General features: G+C 39.0%; 1 protein-coding gene across 1 annotated transcript in view; it reads left to right on the top strand.

Annotated features, from left to right (window-relative positions):
- CATSPERE (catsper channel auxiliary subunit epsilon) overlaps positions 1 to 24,625 on the top strand; it is a 171,240-nt gene that overhangs the window by 94,920 nt on the left and 51,695 nt on the right. The window contains exons 4-10 of the mRNA XM_078383093.1: positions 4,017 to 4,086; positions 5,650 to 5,732; positions 6,932 to 6,956; positions 8,919 to 8,996; positions 9,726 to 9,829; positions 13,411 to 13,900; positions 19,039 to 19,510. Of these exons, the coding sequence (XP_078239219.1) occupies positions 4,017 to 4,086; positions 5,650 to 5,732; positions 6,932 to 6,956; positions 8,919 to 8,996; positions 9,726 to 9,829; positions 13,411 to 13,900; positions 19,039 to 19,510 (1,322 nt within the window). The remainder of the gene's footprint in view (positions 1 to 4,016; positions 4,087 to 5,649; positions 5,733 to 6,931; positions 6,957 to 8,918; positions 8,997 to 9,725; positions 9,830 to 13,410; positions 13,901 to 19,038; positions 19,511 to 24,625) is intronic.

Raw genomic sequence — 24,625 nt, 5'->3', positions numbered from 1 at the left:
GCTTCAGGATCTGTCCTTCCAGTGAGCACTCAGGGTTGATTTCATTTAGAATTGATAGGTTTGTTCTCCTTGCAGTCCAAGGGACTCTCAAGAGCCTCCTCCAAGCACCACAATTCAAAGGCATCAATTCTTCGGCGGTCAGCTTTCTTTATGGTCTAGCTCTCACTTCCATACATCACTACAGGAAAAACCATAGCTGTGACTATTCGGACATTTGTTGGCAAGGTGATATCTCTGCTTTTTAAGATGCTGTCAAGGTTTGTCATCGCTTTCCTCCCAAGAAGCAGGCGTCTTTTAATTTCGTGGCTGCTGTCTCCATCTGCAGTGATCATGGAGCCCAAGAAAGTAAAATCTTTCACTGCCTCCATATCTTCCCCTTCTATTTGCCAGGACGTGATGGGACCAGTGGCCATGATCTTAGATTTTTTGATGTTGAGTTTAAGACCGTTTTTTGCACTCTCCTCTTTCACCCTCATTACAAGGTTCTTTATTTCCTCCTCACTTTCTGCCATCACAGTGGTATCATCTGCATATCGGAGGTTGTTGATATTTCTTCCGGCAATCTTAATTCCGGTTTGGGATTCCTCCAGTCCAGCCTTCCGCATGATGTATTCTGCATATAAATACATTAAGCCAGGGGACAATATACAGCCTTGTTGTACTCCTTTCCCAATTTTGAACCAATCAGTTCTTCCATATCCAGTTCTAACTGTTGCTTCCTGTCCCACATATAGGTTTCTCAGGAGATGGATAAGGTGGTGAGGCACACCCATTTCTTTAAGGACTTGCCATAGTTTGCTGTGGTCCACACAGTCAAAGGCTTTTGCATAATCATTGAAGCAGAAGTAGTTGTTTTTCTGGAACTCTCTGGCTTTCTCCATAATCCAGCGCATGTTAGCAATTTGGTCTCGAGTGCCTCTGCCTCTTCGGAATCCCGCTTGTACTTCTGGGAGTTCTCGGTCCACATATTGCTGAAGCCTACCTTGTAGGATTTTGATCATAACCTTGCTAGCATGTGAAATGAGTGCAATTGTGCGGTAGTTGGAGCATTCTTTGGCACTTCCCTTCTTTGGTATTGAGATATAGACTGATCTTTTCCAGTCCTCTGGCCACTGTTGAATTTTCCAAACTTGCTGTCATATTGAATGTAGCACCTTAACAGCATCATCTTTTAACCTTTTAAATAGTTCAGCTGGAATGCCATCACCTCAACTGGCCTTGTTGTTAGCCAGGCTTTCTAAGGCCCATTTGACTTCACTCTCCAGGATATCTGGCTCAAGGTCAGCAACTACATTGTCTGGGTTGTCCAGGATATCCAAATCTTTCTGATATAATTCCTCTGTGTATTCTTGCCACCTCTTCTTGATGTCTTCTGCTTCTGTGAGGTGCCTTCCATTTTTGTCCTTTATCATGTCCATCTTTGCGCGAAATGTTCCTCTAATATCTCCAATTTTCCTGAACAGATCTCTGGTTTTTCCTTTTCTGTTATTTCCCTCTATTTCTTTGCATTGTTCATTTAAGAAGGCCCTCTTGTCTCTCCTTGCTATTCTTTGGAAGTCTGCATTCAATTTTCTGTAACTTTCCCTATCTCCCCTGCATTTTGTTTCCCTTCTCCTCTCTGCTATTTGTAAGGCTTCCTTGGACAGCCACTTTGCTTTCTTGCATTTCCTTTTCTTTGGGATGGTTTTTGTTGCTTCCTCCTGTATAATGTTACGAGCCTCTATCCAAAGTTCTTAAGGCACTCTGTCCACCAAATCAAGTTCCTTAAATCTGTTCTTCACTTCCACTGTGTATTCATAAGGGATTTGATTTAGATTATACCTGAGTGGCCCAGTGGTTTTTCCTACTCTCTTTTTCCTACCTTCCCTAGGGTGCCTTAATATCCAATATAGTACACTTTTTTGTGCTTTTGCAAAATAGCAGAATGTATCAACTTTGACTCTAAGGTATAGTTGCTATTCTAGTACCTAGCAGGATTTGGACAAAACATGTTTTCGGGAATTATATGTAACTATAGCCATGCCGCGTATGTTTCAGTTGGAAAACATATTTAGGAAGAGTCAGTCTAGAGCAGAGAAGAGGCAGGAGCATACCATGTCTCCCCGAAAATAAGACAGGGTCCAATATTAATTTTTGCTTTTAAAAAGAACACATTAGAGCTTATTTTCACGAGATATTTTATTTTACAGTCATGTTATCTTCTTCTGGTTGCTGCACAGTGCTGCACAATGGTGGAGAGCAGGATTTAACTTTAGGCTTATTTTGGGAGTAGGGCTTATTTTACGAGCATCCTGAAAAATCACTTTGTTGTTGTTTAGTTGTTAAGTCGTGACCAACTCTTTGTGACCCATGGACCAGAGCATGCCAGGCCCTCCTGTCTTCTACTGCCTCCTGGAGTTGGGTCAAATTCATGTTGGTAGCTTTGATGACACTGTCCAACCATCTCATCTTCTGTCGTCCCCATCTCCTCTTGCTCTCACACTTTCCCAACATTAGGGTCTTTTCCATTGAGTCTTCTCTTCTCATGAGATGGCCAAAGTATTGGAATCTCACCAGGATCTGTCCTTCCAGTGAGCACCCAGGGTTGATTTCCTGCAAAATGGATAGGTTTGTTCTCCTTGCAGTCCAGAGGACATTTAAGAGTTTCCTCCAGCACCACAACTGAAAAGCATCAATTCTTTGGCGGTCAGCCTTCTTTATGGTCCAGCTCTCACTTCCATACATCGCTACTGGAAAAACCATAGCTTTGACTATGCGGATCTTTGTCGGCAAGGTGATGTCTCTGCTTTTTAAGATGCTGTCGAGGTTTGTCATCGCTTTCCTCCCAAGAAGCAGGTGTCTTTTAATTTCATGGCTGCTGTCCCCATCTGCAGTGATCATGGAGCCCAAGAAAGTAAAATCTTTCACTGCCTCCATATCTTCCCCTTCTATTTGCCAGGAGGTGATGGGACCAGTGGCCATGATCTTAGTTTTTTTGATGTTGAGTTTCAGACCGTTTTTTGCACTCTCCTCTTTCCCCCTCATTAAGAGGTTCTTTAATTCCTCCTCACTTTCTGCCATCAGAGTAATATCATCTGGATATCGGAGGTTGTTGATATTTCTTCCGGCAATCTTAATTCCGGTTTGGGATTCATCCAGTCCAGCCCTTCACATGATGTATTCTGCATATAAGTTAAATAAGCAGGGAGACAATATACAGCCTTGTCGTACTCCTTTCCCAATTTTGAACCAATCAGTTATTCCATATCCAGTTCTAACTCTTGCTTCCTGTCCCACATATAGATTTCTCGGGAGATAGATAAGGTGGTCAGACATTCCCATTAAGAACTTGCTATAGTTTGTTGTGGTCCACACAGTCAAAGGCTTTTGCATAGTCAATGAAGCAGAAGTCAATGAAGCAGAAGAACAATTTTGGTGGCATTTAATGGGGATCAAACAAATCCACTGAGCTTAACACTGTAAATGACTACCAGTCATGATGGTTTTATATTACTTCTGGTATACTGGAAGCAGTATGTCTTTGAATATTTATTTATGTATGTTTGTTTGTTTGTTTGTTGAACTTATATCTTGCCCATTTAGTAGCAAGCCATTACTCTGACTGGCTTACAAAGGAACATATAATACAACATTGAGCACAAAATAATGCATAAAAATACAAATAACAACATGAAATTACCAAAACAAACATAAGCATAAATTAGTATCACATAACAACACTCCCCCCCCCCCGCAGATGGCAACAACAGCTCAATTACATTTTACAGAAAATGAGCTGAGAATATCCATGACTAGGGGAATTTCTAATATATAAAAAGGTGTATTTTTAGGCATTAACATAACCTTAAATATTTAAAAATCAAGGAAAGAATAATATTTTAGAGGTTAATATTGGTGAAGTTAGCTGCAGGATATTTTAGAGTGATCCTGAATGAGATAACATGAGTTATAAGAAATATGTTTATACAGTTAATTATTGCTATCTACTTAATGTAGACTTTTAAAACTTGCTACAGTTTGCCACAGACAACTCTTAATTGTCCAGTTCCTGGAACTCATCGCATTGCACCAATAGTTAAACCTCCGGTAAGTTTATCAACAAAAATTCCATTATCAAAATTTTTTGTTTTGTGTCTTCAGGTTGATTCTGATTTAGGGCAATCCAGTGAATTAAAGTAGTATCAGTATAAATATATTCTCAGACCTATACCACTGTGTTCCAGAAACTAAGTTTTCATTGAAAGGGCTACAGTTTGGCAGATTCAGAGGCACAGCACAACACAGCAGGCAGACCTTCCCATCATTTTGAGTAACACAGACAGAACATCAGAATTCACTAATCAGAATGTCAAGAAATTTACTTAAGAGCTATGGAGAAGGGAGCATTATAATAGATGTTACTTTTATATTGAAAAGATGAAAACAGCCATTCTTGAGGAAGACAAAGCACTACCTACATTGGCTAGCAGAAATGTGATATAACTAATCAGCTCTTCCAGTTCTTGTCGAAAAAAATATACAGGTATCAAATTGGGATTTGGACAGGGATTTTACTCTTCTGTCTTTTTTAACAGCTGTGCTTTTACACTGAAAGCATTTAATGTTTGGTGGGGGGGACATACAATGGAAATGAGATGAAGGCTCTGCTTTTCCAACTGTTGTTAGAGAATGGGTGTTCTTGCCGCTTCCTATGTTTCTTTCTCATGGTCTTTGTGAGTCACACATATATGTGACAATATACAGAAACATTCCAGATCTTCAAGGGCCATGGTCACACCAGCAAAATGTCCCTTTGTGGTTATGCAACTTTTAATTGTGTTTCTGTTGTGCTTTGAGGTCATGCAGTATTTATTCCAGGATGTGTGTCCCAGTTTGTTCTTGAGTTATTGAGTCAATAATTCAATAAATGCCTACAGCTTCTCCTCAACACAAACATCATGAAAAAGAAAACAAGCATTTTAAAAGGACATGCAGGTGACAGTAGTTCAAAAAAAGTTGCAATAAAATTGTTCACAATGCAGCAATACAACTTTGTTTAAGGTCCACAACAAAAAATGTAGAAGCCTCTTACTGAGCAAGAAATGATCCACAGCTAGTATGCATGCTGGGTAAATGATTTGCTAATGGCAGTGTGTCATGTGACTGCAAATTTAATTTGCAAAATCAGAGGGGGAGAACTGGAAAACATTTAATTGGCGTGACTACCACCCAAAGCCTCTCCTCCCTCACATACATGCTTATCAGCCCTATCAACTGCTGTTGGGGCAATTTGGGAGCATTCTGGAACTTATATTGTTTATGTAAAGTAAAAATATTTGTAAATAATTCCTCTACTTATCTCTCTACTTCTTTGTCGTTCTTTCTTTGAAAAAGATAGTTCATCATTCTGAATCCTCTCCATTTTTATGGCTCCTAAGGGCTGTTCCAAAACAGTTTGTGTTTTGTGGCACAATCTTTATATTCATATTAATCTGAGGATGCGACTACACAGCAAGGGAAATGCAAATTCACTTACATGCACTCGCTCCAACAGAATACGTATTGTAAATAAAATTTTTAAATGTACTGTTATGTATTTGAATGTGTTCAGTCTGTACTGTGATGTTATGAAGATAAAATGAAATAATTAGCATGTTTTGTCCTTTCTAGTCAGCTGCAGAAATGGAGCGCTTCTTATCTGTAAAAGCAGATGTGAATTGTTTCATGTGGTATATTTACCAAGATACAAGCAGGTAAAAATAAGTCTTATTTATTGTTCCTCCCCTTTTTATACCTTGATGTGTATGATTAATCTCAAACTTATTTGCTGGTTGCTGCTGTTTTTATTTTGAGACAATAATTGGGAGCTGCTTATCACTGCAAGTAGCCATGCTGACTTCTGGAAATGCTTAAAAGTGGATTAGTTGGGTGGTATTAGTAGCAAAATGCATATGGATCAACCAAGTCTTTCAAATACAACTGTTCTTTATTGCTACATAGCAAATCTGAAAGTAAACTCTTCCTGTTAAACAGCTAACCCACCTCTGGTTGTTTTTAAAAGCCGACAAAGGTAACTGCCTTCAAAGGGGTCTTTTCCCAGTCACAAGGCTATAAAAAGGTAGCCGAAATAATCTAAGATCCTTGCTCCATCCATCTGCCTGTGTTGTAACAGTGGTATCCAAATCAGAATTAATGTCAGCATCTCTACAGAAAATAAAGCAAATTGGTGAAAGTGAGCTACTGAAGACTCAGATAGTTGGGACTCTTAACAAAACCATCAATTTCCCTGTCACGTTCCCACGTGGCCCCTGCTGTTTCACCAAACTAAGAGCTCACACTACGTGCCTCTCAGCTGCCACCAGTTGATTACATCAACATTGGTTATTATTAATCACAGAGGTCCAGGCAATGTGTCATTTTAAAAGAACCAAATAGAAATTGTTTATTGTTACAGTTGTTGACAGAACAAGCAATGTTATTAACTCTTAAACAAACATCCTCTTTCATCTACTCTCAACCACCACTCTCCCGCCCAATCTCAAAACTACATCAAACTCCTAAACTTCCTCAACTCTCTAACTCTCAATTTCCTCTACTAAAAACTTCCCCTCCTCCTGCTGAGTCTCTTATATCTCATGACTGCACCCCTGAAGAACTCCCATTGGTCTATGCAGATATCACATTAATATTCATGACCTGGGCGGAAACCACACTCCCATATTGTAACTAAGGCATAGGCATGTGTCCACACACACTTTGCACTATCTCTGCATATATTCCTCTGATATACCATAATTTTAAGCATGTGCTTTCAAAATAAAAATACAAAACACACACAAACTTAACACTAAACTTCAAAAATAGGATTGTGCTATCTATGTAGCATATTTTAGAAAGTTCTGTTTTATAGCCTTATTTACTTTTACTAAATTGAGTATTTAACTTTTTTTAGGTTGACACATGCAAATCCAAAGCAGGTAAAAATCATTAAATTATTTCATAATTATTTTATTAAAAATATTTTTTATTTCAAAACAAGGCTGTAATCCCAAAACTCTTTTCCCCTCTGTATGTTAAATGTCAAACTGCATTTTTTTAAAAAGTTAGTAGCTATATTCAGATGTCAAATCATCTAAACTTGTTTGGAAGCTTGACAATGAACTTTCAGTATGTAGGCCCACCTTAGGACATCTGTATTCAGTGAGGATTGGTTCCATGCCCCACCACGGATACTGAAAACTGTGGATAATGGTGAACACTAGAGAGAGGGAGAACATATAGTAAAAGGGGGAAAACAGGAAAAATTAATTTTAATATTTTAAGAGATGCATTCTCTGTCTTTTGTTTTTATATTTGCCTCTTTTAGGCTATAAGAGCCTTTATTTTACATGATACCTACAAATTAAGTTTTGCATCTGCATGCCCGCAACTTCTCATAGTTGTAAAACTTTTGGACGACAATCAGACCTGTAACTTTTTATAAGCTGCAAGGATTTTTTTTCTCACAACCTGTTTCTCACAAGAGTGTTTTCAATACACTTTGACTTTTATTTTCTAAAGTATTTTGTAGATATGGAACATAGAAGCAATGTAGATAAATAAAGCTTGTAGATATAGACAAGCTGATGTTGCCTGGACAATGAAAAGACTTATCCTTGGATATTCAGATGAATTTTGATATGATTGTTCAAGATTGGTTTCATTCTTTGATTTAACCCTTTTTGTGGTGGGTGGGATAATGATAACTGTGAACACAGGCTTCTGAGTATCAGTTCTCTGATCTGACACTATTAACTTGACATGCTGGTAGTTTTTATTACCTTCAGTCATTTTTTTATTCTGTAATTATTACAAAAGTATCATTCTCATTATTTTGTTTCAATAATTCTGAAATCTGTTGTGTGTTTGTAATCAATTGAATGAAGGACAGTTTAGAAATATTTTATATAATTATTAATAGGCATTAATTAGCAACTGGTTAAAGCTGATTGCACCATATTTAAAAGATAATGGGCCAAAGATCTATCTACAGTAAATGTCTTTTTCTATGACTGAAAGTTCATCAGGCATAGGAATATTTAAGGCTCCCTTGGCTAGGAATTCCTAAGCAGGACACTTACTTTCATAGAAGTGGTGATGTTTCCAGTTCATTGGCATATCTGTCATTTTTCTGTTACAAGCTGAGTGGTTTAATGAGTGTTCCACTGTCATAATGGTAGCAAATGTCTGGATTGTTGTTAAAGTACAGTAAATATAAAAGTACCAAATGCTTTTTCTGTCATTAGTGCAGATTTCTTTCCCTGAGAAATGTATGAGAAATTCTTTGGGTGGGACAGTAAGGGGGGATTGCTTTACTACATGTGAGCAGGCTTGTTATGTATAGTAATAGGTGAGTGCTATGTGCTGGGCTTTCACTACAGTGAAAATTAATTAAACAAAAGTACATGAAACAGTGCATTACATATGAAAGTTCCTGATATGGTACTGCAATATAAGGAAATCAGCTATTATTTCCCTCTTCTTAATAACATATTGCCACAATGCAGCTATACTAGTAAAAAGGGTTATCTTAAATCAGAATTGTCTTGACACACATGATGATGGAAAAAATAACATTAGGTAAAATATGATACAATGATAGCATATTGTGAGTACAAAGTGTTATGATGGTGTTGTTCATATCAACTGAATACATCATTTTGTTGTTGTCATATGCCATCAACTCCCTTCCAAATTATAGTAACCCTAACAAGATTTTCAAGGTTTAAGAGATGGTCAAGAACTGGTTTTGCACTGCCATCCCTCATAGCCCAGGGATCTGAAACCATGTTTCTTGAGTCCTTCTCCAACACTTTACCCAGTGCACCACTTGTTCTCATCCTCTTCTTTTACAAATGTTAATTACAGTAATATTAATATTTTTCTTTTTTATTTGTTAGTCTATAAAGTTATGGATATTTGATCCAGAAAATGCTGATGAGTCTGAATGGAACTACACTGCAACTTCACCATCAGTGGTATGTAACTTTTGTCCTTCTTTTAAAGGAAAGAATATGGTGGATAGCAGATATACTGTGCTGTGAAGCTATTAGGATAGAGAAAAAACCTCTGGAGGTTTTGTTAAAATTCTAACCCATGATATCCCTTAGAACTGTTCTTTATGTGACAATTAAGCTTAGAGGTAAAAATCTCATTTTCTGTGCATGGGACTTTTTAAACTTCATTGTAAAATGTGCAGGGTTTTGTAGACCAGTAGTTAGGAAACAAGGATATGCATGTCAGCTCAGAGTTCCCCTTCATCCGTAGTTTGTCTACTTTTTTTTACCAGCAGATCCATGTGCATTGGTTCAGATTGTGTGATCACTTATACTGTGTGGATGTAATATTCTATTTTATTGTTGCTTTGAGTATGTCATCATGTGAATAAATAAATAAGCATTTGTAAACAGACCAAAAGTACAAGTAGACCATACAATATATGGCAGCAAGTAGTAAGAGCATTCCTACTAAGAAAGAAGCATTGTGCCATATAAAATATCTAGAGAGCTGTACCCTACAAGTACCCAAGTATTTTCAGAGTACTGTACTCAGCTTGATCACTCTGCCTTGTCTCTCTGTCCCCAAAACCGTGTGATGTGTTTATATCTAATAAGAAGTATTCTTTGTATTGAAATATACATTTAGATTTAATAGAAAACTTAAAAAAAAAACCAATATAAAACTGATTTGTGATTTTGTATTAACAGTATTCTAAGACCCTTAGCAAACAGTTCTGGAATTTGGGAGAGACTCCTCTTGTTAAGACAGTTTCTGGAGGAAGAAAATATCATGAAAAAGAATTTAATGATGGGTACTGGTTTTTACTTACTTTTTAAATATAATTCTGTGCTTTTGAATTTATTATCTTTATATTTATTATGTTTATTGGTTTTAACAGTTTTTAAACTTGTAATGCCGCCCAGAGTAGATCTTGGGTCTAGATGGACGGGGTACAAATTCAATAAAATAAAATAAATAAATAATCTGATACAATCCTGTAGGACGTATGTATGTATGTATGTATGTATGTATGTATGTATGTATGTATGTATGTATGTATGTATGTATGTATTACACATCTTTCTTCCACTGATCTCAAGGCTGGGAATATGATTGTTTTCCTCTCAACTGCTTTGTGAAGTTACTCAGGCTGTGGTGTGATTGGCCCAAAGTCACACAGTGAATTTTGTGGCTTAGTGAGAAGTTGAACCCAGATCTCAGGAATTCTTATCAAATATTCTAAGCCCTACATAATATGAGCTCTTAAATAAATTAGATTAATTGCTTAGATGAACTGTGAGTGTGGAAATAGTACCTACAACAAAAGGTTTAGATGCCAGGCATTTTCTGAACTATGGTTCTAGGAGTCTGTGAGATTTACCACGTAACCCTTGCTTGTTTCCCCAAACTAAGGGCTCACGCTATGTCTTCCCACCAGCAGATAACAATTGGGACATTCCCCCTTTTTCTCAGTGCCACCAGTGGATTTCCTTTATCCACAATATATAAAGACTTTATTCAGACACTTGTCAGGTTTGCTGCCAACAGAACTGATTTAGTGAAAGGTATTAACTTTAATTATAATCACAGATGTTCGTTATTCAATGCATACAATATAATCAATCAAATATCATATATCTTGCCACCTTCACCGCCTGCTCTATCTGTTTATCTTGACTAGCTTATCTCTATTATTATTTCTTCTCATTATCTCCAGGATGATCTCTATCTCTCTCTGCTTCTCTCCGCTTATATCTATCTATCTATCTATCTATCTATCTATCTATCTATCTATCTATCTATCTATCTATCTATCTATCTATCTATCTATCTATCTATCTATCTATCTATCTATCTATCTATCTATCTATCTATCTATCTAGCTATCTATCTATCTATCTATCTATCTATCTATCTATCTATCTATCTATCTATCTATCTATCTATCTATCTATCTATACCCCGCCCGTCTAGTCAATCGATCACTCTGGGTGGCTTCCAACATATATAATGATAACAATTTAAAATATAACAAGATTTTGAACTTCAATAAACAAGTTGTTCAAGATGGAAAAATAAGGAAAAAAGATGAAGAAAAAAATCAAGTGTTAACAAGTTTTCAGTTGGTTTTTAAATCTTCGTATATATCTGTTGACTCTGCCCCTCCACTCCTCATAGGCTCATGCAAATGAGAACCAGACTGTGAGTGACAGGGGTGACATGGGTGACAGGGGTGACATCACAGGGTCCATTGCTGATAACTGCATTCATTTGTATGCTTTCTAATTGTTTGGTTTGGAAGCCAATTTTGGTATACGTTCATTCTAAATTAAATATAGAATTTATGGTCTTCTAACAAAAATAAATATGTTAAGGACTCTTGTGTACATGCTGTTCAGACCCAGTAATTTATTAGGGTTCTAATAAATTGGCCCTCACTTTTAATCTTTCATATCTTAAGTTGGGGGTCTGCATTTAACATATAGTACAATTCTAACAATTGTGACACACTTTTCTTGTATTCTCCATTTTGGAGTGTGGCTGCTACAGTGGTGCCTCGCTTAACGAGCGCACCGTATAACGATGAAATCGCATAGCGATCCGTTTTTTCGGATCGCTAATGCGATCGCTCAACGGTTTTTTAATGGGGAAAAATTCGCTTTGCGAAGACCAGTAAGCGTTTCGCTTACCGATCTTCGCAAAATGAACCCCGATGATCAGCTGTTCGGCGGCCAAAATGGCCGCCGGAAGCCGGGAAAAGGCCCAAAATGGCCGCGCGCAGCGTTTTTGCGCCCTCGTTAAGCGAGGCGAGGGCGCGAAAATGGCTGCCGGCCATCCTGAAGCTTCGCTGAACGGTGAGTATTTGGCCTATTTGGAACGCATTAAACGATGTTTAATGCGTTCCAATGGAAATCGCTGCCCCGTTCAGCAATGCTTCAGCATAGCGAAGGTTAATCCGGAACGGATTAACCTCGCTATGCGAGGCACCCCTGTATCCAGTTTCTCTTGTTTGGTCAAATGTCCTTTCCCACCTAGTGACTCTTTTACGTAATACTGAATAAATGCTGGCATGTATCTGCATATTTTTTACATTTTCTAAATAATCTTGGTTTTGTTTCACCAGCTGTTCATTTTCCTTATCTCTGCAATGCAGTTTATGTCAAATTGATCATTTCTAGTAGGCATAGTCTCTCATAGCTTGTCTTTGTTTAAACTAATCACAATTTTTTCTGCTGTCCCTTCCCACTTCATATAAATGTTTTGTTTCCACTATTGCTGCAGATTTGTTCTGTTATTCCATAGTAACTGTCTTTTAAAGACTTTTTTGGGTGACTGTATGAGCATTATCTTTAGTTCTCCTATTCTAACCTTTGCATTTGTGAGAATTTTCACCATACTTTTGCATTAGCTGTTTCCTTTTGCAATTTTGCATGGCCCTGCCTATATTAGAAACCAGAGTTATGAGGACTGAGTTGCATAGCTGAATTAAGAGAAACTGGCTATTTCTTATTTATTTTTCTGAGTTCTTCCACTATGTCATTACTTCATCAACTTTTGAAATATTGTATTTGCGAAGGATTTCACGGCCGAGGATCTAATGGTTGTTGTGGGTTTTTCGGGCTCTTTGGCCGTGTTCTGAAGGTTGTTCTTCCTAACGTTTCACCAGTCTCTGTGGCCGGCATCTTCAGAGGATAGCAGTCTGTCAGAGGGTCGCTAGGTGTTTGGCTAATTCATATGTTGGGGAGCTGATGGCACTTACAATGGGCCTGAGTGGGATTGAGTCCTTGTGGATTTTGTGGAGTCCGTATAGTCTTGGTGGGAGAGTGCTGTCCTCTGAACATGCCAGCCACAGAGACTGGCGAAACATTAGGAAGAACAACCTTCAGAACACAGCCAAAGTGCCCAAAAAACCCACAACAACCATTTTGAAATATTAACCTACAGTAGATATGCTAAAACCAGATTTCATTCATTATACAGTGGACCCTCGACTTATAGACTTTTCGAGTTACAGACTTCTCTGGCTGCAAAATTTAGGTTCGACTTGCAGCGAGAGAATCAACCTACAGACCAGAAAAAATCCAAAATGGAACAAAAACGGAACAAAAATGGCTGGTTACGGATTAATCGGTTTTCAATGCATTGTAGGTCAATGGAGATTCGACCTGCAGCCACCGTTCCAATACGGATTAATTCTGTAAGGAGAGGGTCCACTGTACAGTTTACAGTGAAATATTTATGAATCAAAAGAACTGTTGTTGCTGTTGATGCTAGTAAGTAAAAGATTTATTAAAAATAAATGTTGTTTTCCTTTTGTTTTGAAATGGTGACCACAAAACACTCCTTTTACACAAAACATAAAATGCAGTTAACTTTTTCTTCTATTTTCAGGATCTGGACAATTGAGGTGCCTACCCTAACAAATGACAACATTGCAGAAATCCATGGAAAAACTTTTACATTTCAAGATTGTTTTGTTCTGGCAACTCCTTTTGTTATTGCCCAGCCTGTTTTTCATTTAGGTTTTGAAACTGATACTTCAATCTCTTCTCCAGCTGGAAGTCCTGCTATAGTGACATGGGATGCATGTTATCCAGCCACAGCCGTTTTAGTGACAGATTTTGGTACATTCTACACAAATGATGGATTTTTAACTACGGAAGAAATCAGATTCCCAGCACATATTATAGATAGTGCTCTGATTCACAGTGTAAAAGATGTGGCTGTAATGTTTCCAGATGTTTTTATTTTAATAGAGGATAAGCTTTATAAGGCAACTGAAGAGGACATTTACAGCATTGGAGATGTGTATAATGTTCCAAATACAGGAGTAAAAGGAGTACAGACAAAAACCTGGTGTTCAAATGAATACCCATTGATTGTGAGTATTTCTAAAGACTCATTTTTACATCTTGCTGTGAAAGAAGCTTTCATAATTCATAAGATATGGACATGTAAGCATTTCACTAACCTATTACATTTATTATCATGTGATATTGCCATGAGTAAAGCGTTAATGGGCATTTTAAAAGATTCAGTTATGTATCAGGTGCAGGTGGAAGCATGATTTCTTTTTTTGCAGAATACCTAAAGCCAGTGAAGTAGTGGCCGAGGATGAATAATTTGAAGTTCAATCAAGAAATAATAGAGATTGTGGTGATGAGAGTTGCTCAGTTTGATCAGGTCACACATCTATAAATAGTTTTAGCTGTAAAGTGAATTTCTTTTAGAACCTATACATAATTCACACTTTTTGCCGTATCCTGCATCTTTTCATTAATACTCCCCAATATTATTTAAGTAAAGGAAAGATCTTTTCTAATCTCTGGCCCTAATTGGGCTGAAAATGTCAAAAATAGGACTCTAGACAACTGTAATGTATTTCAGCGCTTTCGTTAAAAAATAAAGGTTTTTTTGTGAGAGCTACTCATTACCAAAAGACAATATGACTAGTATTTTTATTAAAGTCAGGACTTATTTAAAAAATTAAAATGGAACCTCTACTTATGAACTTAATCCATTCCAGAAAATGTTTGTTAGTTGAAACGTTTGTAAGTACAGTGGTGCCTCGCATAACGATCGCTCTGTTTTACGACGAAATCGCTTTGTGACGATGTTTTTGCGATTGCAAAAGTGATCGCTTTGCGATGTTCCCTATGGGGAAAATTTTGTTTGCGATGATCGCAGGGAAGCAATAATCGCAAAGCTCCCATTTTCGGCCAGCTGATCGGCGGTTCCAAAATGGCCGCCAGGTAAACAAAATGGCTGCCCACTGTGTTGCCTCGCTTTAGAGGCACCGAAAATGGCCGCCACAATAGAGGATTTTCGCTTAAGGTTAGTTTTGAAACCCATATGAACGCATTAATGGCGTTTTAATGCTTTTCTATGGGCTTTTTAATATCACTTAGCTATGTTATCGCTTTGCAGCGATTTTTGCTGCACGGATTAACATTGCTAAGCGAGGCACCACTGTAGAAGCAAAATTTCCCATAGGAATGTATTGAAACCAATCTGTTCCGGCTGTTTTTCGTTCTTATCTAGAGGCGCCGTTCTTAAGTCAAAGCATTAGTTCCCATAGGAACTACAGTACAGTGGACTCTGGACCTACAGTGGTGCCCCGCATAGCGACATTAATCCGTTCCAGGAGTAACATCGCTATCCGTAAACATCGCTATGCGGGGGGGAAACCCCATAGGAACGCATTATACTCAGTTTAATGCGTTCCTATTGGAAAAAAACTCACCTTTATGCGAAAATCCTCCATACGGCCACCATTTTCGCTGCCCGGTAAGCGAGGAATCCGGGCAAAAACACAGCGGGCGGCCATTTTGCCCTCTTTTTTGCTCCAGCCCCTCCCCCTCCCCGCCTTACAGCTGATCCGGGCCGCTCTTAGAAGCTTGCCCAGGCTTGCCCAGGAGGTAAATAGGCAGTAGAAATGCACTGGGGAAGCCTCTGAAAGCGGCGCTTTGCCGGGGTGGGGGTGGGTGGGGGTGTGGCAGGGGCACGCCTGTCACCCCCACCCCCCAAGAGCACCCCCTCGCGCTGCTTTCAGAAGCCTCCTGGGGCTTTTTCAGCAGTAAATAATCCATTTTTTAACTCATTACAAGAACTAACTGGTTCCAGTTGGGTAAGAAAAGTGGCCCCCACAGCCTGGCAACTTGGTAGCTTAGCATTGTGAGATTGAATTCTACTCCCTATACTTAAATTGGACAAAGGCCTATCATCCTGTATCTAGTGATCTCTACCATGTTTCCCTGAAAATAAGACAGGGTCTTATATTAATTTTTGCTCCAAAAACAGATTAGGGCTTATTTTCAGGGGATACTTTATTTTTTCATGTACAACAATCTACATTTATTCAAATACAGTCATTTCATCTTCTTCTGGTTGCTGCACAATCGTGGAAGGAGGGGTTTCACTTAACTGGGGCTTATTTTGGGGGTAGGGCTTATATTACAAGCATTCTGAAAAATCCTACTAAGGCTTATTTTCAGGTTATGTATTATTTTCTGGGAAACAGTATGGTAAATAATTATAACCTTCCAACAACTGTTAAGCAACCACTGATCACCACTGTACTGATTCTTTCTGAATTTCCATTCATCTACTCACCCACTTTGGTATATATATATATCACTATATATATATAGTGGTGCCTCGACTTACAAATGTCCCAACATGACCATTTTGAGTTACGACCAGCTCCGGCCACAAAATATTGCTTCGACTTGTGGCTGGAGCTTCGAGTTACAACCAAAAAAGGCGGGGAATTCAACGGTTAGAGTGAGTGCAATCAGAGGAGGCTTTGGACTTACCTTTGGAGGTAAGATGCTGCTTTCTGCTTTTTAAAAACTGTTCTGGGTGGGTTTTGCAGTGTGGTTTTGGGCTGGGTGGTGGGATTATGTTTCTATGCTGTGATGGGTCTTGGGGTTTGTTTGCTTTTTGGTTTTTCCCCAATTTCCGACGGGTCTTGGGGGTTGTTTGCTTTTGGGGATTTCCCCCCATTTCCGACAGGTCTTGGTGGGTTTGTTTGCTTTTTGTTTTTGTTTTTTCCCATTTCCAATGGGTCTTGCGGGGTTTGTTTGCTTTTTGGGTTTTTTCCTCCCATTTCTGAAGGGTCTTGCACGGTTTGTTTGCTTTCTGTTTTGCTGTTTTGCATTTTCAATGGGTCTTGCATGGTTTGCTTGCTTTTTGCTTTGATTTTTTTGCATTTCCAATCAATCTTGCATGGTTTGCTTCCTTTTCTTTTTACCCTTCGGCTGGAACGGATTAATTTTGTTTCCGATTGGTCTTGCATTGTGGGTTTTTTTGGTGATTACAGAGGTGCCTCACTTAATGAGCGCACCGTTTAACGACGAATCCGCATAGTTATGCGGATTTTGCGATCGTTTTTGCGATCGCATTGCGATGTTTTAATAGGTAAAACATTGCATTGCGATGATGGGTAAGCGTTTCCCTTACCAATCTTCGCAATGCAATGTTTGGGAAACAGCTGATCAGCGGTTCCAAAATGGCCACCGCGTCAAGAAAATGGCCACCCGCAGCGTTTTCGCGCCGATTCCTCGCTTACCGAGGCGGCGAAAATGGCGGCCGTATGGGGAATCTTTGCATAACGGTGCTTCAAATTACAGTGGTGCCCCGCATAACGACGTTAATCCATTCCAGGATTAACGTCGCTATGCGGAAAGATCGCTAAACGGAAAGAAAAAACCCATAGAAATGCATTAAACCCTGTTTAATGCGTCCCTATGGGGCAAAAACTTACCGTTGAGCGAGGATCCTCCATAGGGGCAGCCATTTTCTCTGCCTCGGTAAGCGAGGAATCCATCCAGAAAACAGTGGGGGCCATTTTGGAACCGCCGATCAGCTAGCATTTCCCCCCAGCTGGCCGGCGGGCCCTTCAGAAGGAGCCTCCCGAGGAAGAGGAGGAGGTGAAGTGGGAGACCGGGAGCCAGGCGCCAAGCCGCGCCAGGGCCCTTTCCCTTCCCCCTTCCTCCTCCGTTGCCCCGGGAAGAGCAAGCCAACGGCTGCCGGCTTTTGGAAGAAGAGTGGAAGGCAGAGCTAGGCGCCAGGGCCCTTTCCCTTTCCCCTTCCCCCTCCGTCGGCCCGAGAAGAGCAAGCCGATGGCTGCCAGCTTTTGGAAGAAGAGGGGGAGGCAGAGCCAGGCGCCAGGGCCCTTTCCCTTCCCCCTTCCCCCTGCGTAGGCCCAGGAAGAGCAAGCCAACGGCTGCCGGCTTTTGGAAGAAGAGGGGGAGGTGGAGCCAGGCGTCCTTCCCCCGCTGCAGCTGCCGCCCCGGGAGGAGCGAGCCGGCCGAAGCGCCACTCGCCGCCGGCCTGTGAATGAGCGCCCGCCTCCTCGGAGGAAGAGGGCCCCCCCACGGTAATTCTCAAGCTCCCGCAGGCATTTTCCCCCAGCTGACTGGCAGGAGCTTGAGAAGGACCGCGGGGGAGCCCTCCCCCACAGTCCTTCCGATGCCCCCGCTGGTCAGCTGGGGGAAAATGGGGCCTATGGGGAAAAATCGCAAAGCAATTTTTCCCCATAGGGAACATCGCAATGTGATCGCTTTTGCGATCGCAAAATCCGCATCGGTATGCGGATTCGTCGTTAAACGGGGCACCCGTTAAGCGAGGCACCACTGTACGACCATTTCAAGTTATGACCATCCGAGGCACCACTGTATAAAGATCCCTAGCTGTTGCTTAGTTGTAAAGCAAATGCACTGCAAGCCTAGGCTCAGTTCCCAGAATCACTAGGTAGGACTTGAAATACTCATGCCTGAAATCCTGAAGACATGCTGTCAGTCACCGTTGTCAAAACTGGGCCGGTGGGTCTAATGATTCATTGCAGTATAAGGCAGCTTCCTATTTTCATTCTGCCAAGTGTAGCTACACTTGACACACCTGGTAAAATGCCCTGCAGTTCACAAAGGCTTGTGCCAAATGAAACCTGCTGGTCTTATATTAGTTTACTGCATAGGTAATTATAAGTATTTCTGTATTGTCATGTGCCATCAAGTCACTCCCCCCTCCCTCAAGATATGTGAGATAGTTAAGAAAAGGTTTTACTAGCACCACCCCCCAGTGACTTTCTGTGTTTCAGCAAGAGTTGAATGCAGGTCTCCTGAATTCTAGACTATAAGCTACTGTAACTGTACTGATTCTCAATGTATTTCTTGGTGGAGATTATTTTTGATCAAGATAAGAATTAAATTTTTCAGCATGCTTGAGGGGGGCTGGGCAAAGCTAAGCCCTTTACTCTTGCAAATTGCTTTACAAAAAATCCAAGTTTTGTAGACTATACCATTCTTAGGTAAATTAATACACCGTGGTCTAATAGAATAATAGGAAATATAGGTAAATTCGTGATATTTCCTATAGGAGTTTTAAGATGCAACTGTTCATGAGCACAATTTTATTGCTTTTTAATATGTAAATATGTTAGAAGAAGATTGGAGAGATATTAACATTTCTTACAATTTTGGAAATGTTTTCCCACCCCTGTATTTTGTTTTCTTTCAGGACAGACTTTTAAGTGAAGTAATTATATGGACTGATGACGAACTTATCATAGGGTTTCCTAATGATCAGTACAGTCCATTGACTGATACATCACTTCTAAAAGAACAGTTGCAACTCCAAAGAGCCACTGACCTTTTACTAATTTCTGCTTGCTATGATTCACTTACTGCCATAATTGCAGTTCTGATAGAGTGTATCGGATGCATAACCACTAAGATATTACTCTTGGCTGCTTACAATGAAGGCACAACTGAATGGAACTTAAGAGACTTTTCACTAACTTCATCTATAAGTGGTGATATTCATATGGAAGTTATCACTTCAGCTGTAACATCCATGGTACTGTGGGATGATGACAAGGTCTTTTATACTTACAAAGAAAATAAAGACTATGGATTTCTTCAAGTGTCTGGTACAGATAAGACATTTTCAGCAGCATCTGAAGGATCTACTATTCATCAGCTAATTATTGGTTAAGTATATAAAATTGTAATTGAAATAGATGCACTGTAATTTAAAGCTGTTTATACATTGTCATAAGAATTATTTATTTTATTGGCTGAAATCCTATTGGTCGACATAGTAATTTGCCCAAAAATGGCCTATTGAATCAAGTTCCATTGATTCAAATGGGCCTATTCTAATTGCAACTTAATTTATTAGAGGAGTTGTACCTAGAGTAGGCCTATTTGAATAAGTAGAACTTATGGAGAAGTTGACTAAATCCCTAATGATTCAGTGGGGCTATTCCAATGCGACTTATTACTTTAACATGACAGTGGTGCCTCGCTTAACGGGTGCCCCGTTTAATGATGAAATCGCATAGCGACTAAGATTTTGCGATCGCTTTGCAATGCTCTGAATGGGGTTTTTTCGCTTTGTGATGATCGGTTCCCTGTTTCGCTTACCGATCATCGCAAAGCAATGATTTCCCCCCAGCTGATCGGCGGTTTCAAAATGGCCACCGGGTAAAAAAATGGCCGCCTGCTGTTTTCTGGGACAGATTCCTCGCTTACCAGGCAGCGAAAATGGCCGCCGTATGGAGGATCTTCGCTTAAAGTTGAGTCTGAAGCCCATAGGAATGCATTGAAGGGGTTTCAATGCATTCCTATGGGCTTTTTAATATTGCATAGCGACGTTTTCATTCTGCACCGATTTCTGTGGAACGAATTATCATCGCTATGCGAGGCACCACTGTACTTTAACAGGAGTTCAGCTATTGAATGCCATGCACTGTAAGTAAGATACATGTATTACAACATTTTTTCTGGTTTGTTTCCATGATGAGAAAGCATCTGGAACAATTAGTTGACACAATACTGTAAAATGTCATGAAGATTTATTCCGCTAAGAAAAACTGTGATTCTTAGAATTACATTCCAACTTTGAAAGTTGAGTTTATTTACTTAATGTATTTATTCTTGTAATTTTTAAATTTTATTCATTTTCAATAGGCATAGGATTAGGCGATGGGGGATGGGGCTCTGGGGGAGTGGACATGGGTAGGGGAAGGGTAAAATTCCAAAGAGCATAAGGGTACTTTTACGTCCACTCATACAATTCTACTAGAATAAAAAAATAACAAAAATAACAACTTAACAGGTTTTACCAGAATTACTATAGTTACTAATCTTTTCATTCCCTGATTGGACTTTTGTGTTCTTCTTTTATCTATGCTTTCCTGTCCATATTTCACGTCCAACTATAAAATCATTCCAGATTTTTGCATCTTTTTAAAGATAACCATGTTTCTGTTTTCTCCCAATGTTTCCCATATTATAGCTATAATAATTCTGTATATTATAAACTGTTTAATTTCATCTACAGTCTCAGACATGATACTCATTTAACATAGTTTAAATGATATCTCACAAAATACCATTTTTCCCCAACATTTCATCTGCTAATCTGTAATAATCTCCAATAATTTTCTGCTTCTCTACCTATCCACCCAATATGGTTGAAAGTACCCTCCTGTATTTTACATTTCCAAAACTTATTTAAAACATTTCATAAAGTGGTGGTTCTTGATTTTCATATTATAAGTTCTGAAGACAGTGTCCAATTTTTATTTTCTATATTTGTTTGTAAATTCTTTTATGTCAGATGTTACTGTATTCTTTTCGTATGAGTTTCTTGGAAGCTCATTTTATCCATCTTTGTTATTAAGGTTTTCTTACCTCTTAGATCCTCTTTTTTCCATGGTGGGCTTTCCTTTGGCATTTCCCATTTGGTTTTCTAACTGAAATTTTGAACTTCCTTCTGAGTTTGGTCCTAATGATCCACTTGATTCCTCCTCTTCCTGTTTTGCATCTCTCTTTTTCTATTCTTTCCTACCCAGTCAGTTCCCTTTTATTCCCATAAAGTCTTCAGCCTTCATTGTTGAATTAATAGACTATCTCAGCACCTGGAACTGGAAAGAGACACCTTCAGATATCAACTACTTATAAATATGTAGTATTTTTGTAGCAATTTTTAAATTATTATTAAAAAGTTACAATCCTCTAGTCACATAACAAAAAAGAAAAAAGTAATAATTACCTATAAATACAGTTACACTTCCAATAATTTTCTTACCTATAGTATACTAATAATGCTTAAACATTTATATATGTTCTACTTCTAACCCTAGAGTTATTCAAACTAACCAGCACTTCAGCCCATTTTCCAATTGGTCTCCTGCACCAGAGGCTAACAAGGGATTCCATAGTTCCATAAATTTATCTTGTTTTATTTCACCTCTATAGAGTTTAATGTGATCGGTCAATTTTTCCATCAGAGCCAGTCTCCATATTCTATTTTGAAATCTTTGCAAGGACAAATCCTGAGCATCCTTCCAGTGTTGGACAATTTCATTACGGGCTCCTTCTAATATAATCACATTTAGTTCTTTATTCACAGTGTTTTCGTTCCCTCCTGTAAATAATGAAAAAAGTAGCAAAGTTTCATTTGAGATTATTTTTTCTTTTGTTGTTCTTTCCAACCACTTCATTACCTCAGGCCAAATAGATAAATAAATCTTTATTATGGTCAAAAGACCAACCACAAATAAAACATCCAAAATATATAAATATACAGAATATACAAAAATATTGGGATTGAATGCAAAGCAATACAGTGGTGCCTCACTTAACGATTACTTCGTTAAATGACGAATCTGCTTGACGATTAGGTTTTTGCGATCGCTTTTGCGATCACAAAACAATGTTTCAATGAGAAAAAAACAGCTTTACGATGATCGGTTCCCTGCTTCGGGAACCAATTTTTCGCTTTACGACGATCAGAAAACAGCTGATTGTCGGGTTTCAAAATGGCCGCCCACTGTTCAAAATGGCTCCCCGCTGTGTTAGGGATGGATTCTTCGCTATACAGGGATCATAAAATGGCTGCCATATGGAGGATCTTCGCTGGACAAGCAGGTATTTCGCCCATTGGAATGCATTGAATGGTTTTCAATGCATTTCAATGGTTTTTTTTATTTCTCTTGACAACAATTTCGCTCTACAGCGATTTCGCTGGAACGGATTAATGTCATCAAGTGGGGCACCACTGTAGTTGGTTCTGATGTAAACAACAACAGTGTCAATACATCTCCCCGATGCAATTTCAAAATGTCTATCAAACCATGCTCTGACTACGGAGGCCCATCCACTTTTAGGATCCTTTTTCTAATGCCCATAGCAGCAGGAAATAATTTGGCAACACTATGTGTAAACATAGGATTGGAATCAGGCAGCAGCACATGCATACATTGTTGCTCTGTACAGCCAGGAAATTGCCCAGTCAAAGGGGAAACCTGTTCTTCACGTACGTCCTTACGACGTATAATATGTACACCACAACATGACTTGTTCATTTGTTTCTTTCTGCTCCATTCTACATGGGCAAAGGCACTCTAAGTTTCCAGTCTTAGTTTTACATTGACGACATCCCTGGGGACTCCTAATATTGCCCTGAGGAATTTTGATTGTACACGTTCTAGAGTTGCAATATTTGGGAAGGGGCCCAATTGGGAGCCATACAGTAGTTGGGCTACTGCTTTTGCGTGGAACAGTTTAATGGCTGAGGAAGTGTAATGCCCCTCTCCTTTGTTGTCATAAATTGTATTATTGCAGCAGAACTTCTCTGGGCATTTAATGGCACTTAATCACCATGTGCTTTCCTAGAGCCATTAGATCGGAAAATGACCTGAATATTTAAATTGGTGGATCTGATCAATTCTATGCTGATTTATCATCCATGTTTGCATTATTGGCCTTTTGGCATAATACATGATTTTTGTTTTTTGAAAATTAATTATCAGGTCTTCCTGCTCACAATATATAGACAACCTTCACAATGGTCTTCTAAGCCTAATTGGGGTCCTAGAGATGATAGCTGCATCATCAGCATACAGTAATGTTGTTATATGCCTCTCTGTGATTTTAGGAGAATGAAAGTTGATATTTTTAACTGGTCCACCATGGAATCAACGTAAAAATTAAATAAAAGTGGAGCCAGAAGGTAGCTTGTTTGATTCCTTTTTGGATTTCAATGGCATTAGTAAGATGGCCATGAGTACTACATCTTACCTTGAATGAGATATTTCGATAGAGAGCCTGAATAAGTTGAAGCAGTTGCCTTTCAATGTTAGAAGCCTCTAATTTCTTCCATAATTTGACCCTTGATATTGAGTCAAAAGCTGCCTTGAGATCTATAAAAGGCTATGTGGAGTGAAGTTGCTTTATCAGAGGTATATTTTTCAATAAGATATTGTAATATCAGGCATTGATCAATGGTAGATTGGCCTTCCCTGAAGCCTGCCTGCTCTTCTTCAAGTATCTTGTCTTGCTCCAGCCAATCTTTAAATTTCCCATATGTGCCTGATACATAATTTACAGATTTTGCTAAGGAGACTAATAGGCCTTTAGTTTGCAGGATCATCTCACTTTCCCTTCTTAAATATGGGGACTATGATAGCAAAACCCCAGTTTATTCAATATACGTGAATGATGCTAAAACCAGAGCCCAAAATTCTAAATTATTTTTTATCACCTCTGGAGGAATCGGATCTTCTCCAGGGGCTTTTCCCATTTTATCTGGGCTATTGAATTGTATATTTCGGAAGCCGACACTGGTGTCCATGGTGGAGCATCTTCGAGTGTGCTATTCCATCTCAGCTGGGCCACATCTGCATCTTTATATAAGTCTCGGAAGTGCTTCTCCCATGTCTCTGGATGGATATAACAATCTGGAAGTGTTGGGCCAGAGGTTGGAGAAACCTTTATCAGTTTCTTTTTCTATTTAACAGCTTCAACTCTTATAATATCAGCAGCATTACATATATTCCTGATGGTTTTGATTTCCACATCAACCAATTCATTTTCAATAATTACAATACATCACCTTGAGGACACATTTTCTTCTTATCATGTATCAAACAGCAAAGTCAATTTCAGTATAGACAGAGGTTCAAGACTGCTGTGCAAAGATATAACAAAGATGTCAGCCTTACCAATTTGATTCTGATTCCTATTATATCAGTCCATTTTATCAAACTCTGCAATTATCCATTACTTCTGCTGACATTTTTTCAACTGAGGATGTT

The sequence above is a fragment of the Pogona vitticeps genome, chromosome 1, assembly GCF_051106095.1.
Source record: "Pogona vitticeps strain Pit_001003342236 chromosome 1, PviZW2.1, whole genome shotgun sequence".
Classification (NCBI taxonomy): domain Eukaryota; kingdom Metazoa; phylum Chordata; class Lepidosauria; order Squamata; family Agamidae; genus Pogona; species Pogona vitticeps.
The sequence above is the reverse complement of the archived record's forward strand: the minus strand, read 5'-3'. Positions and strand labels throughout refer to the sequence as shown.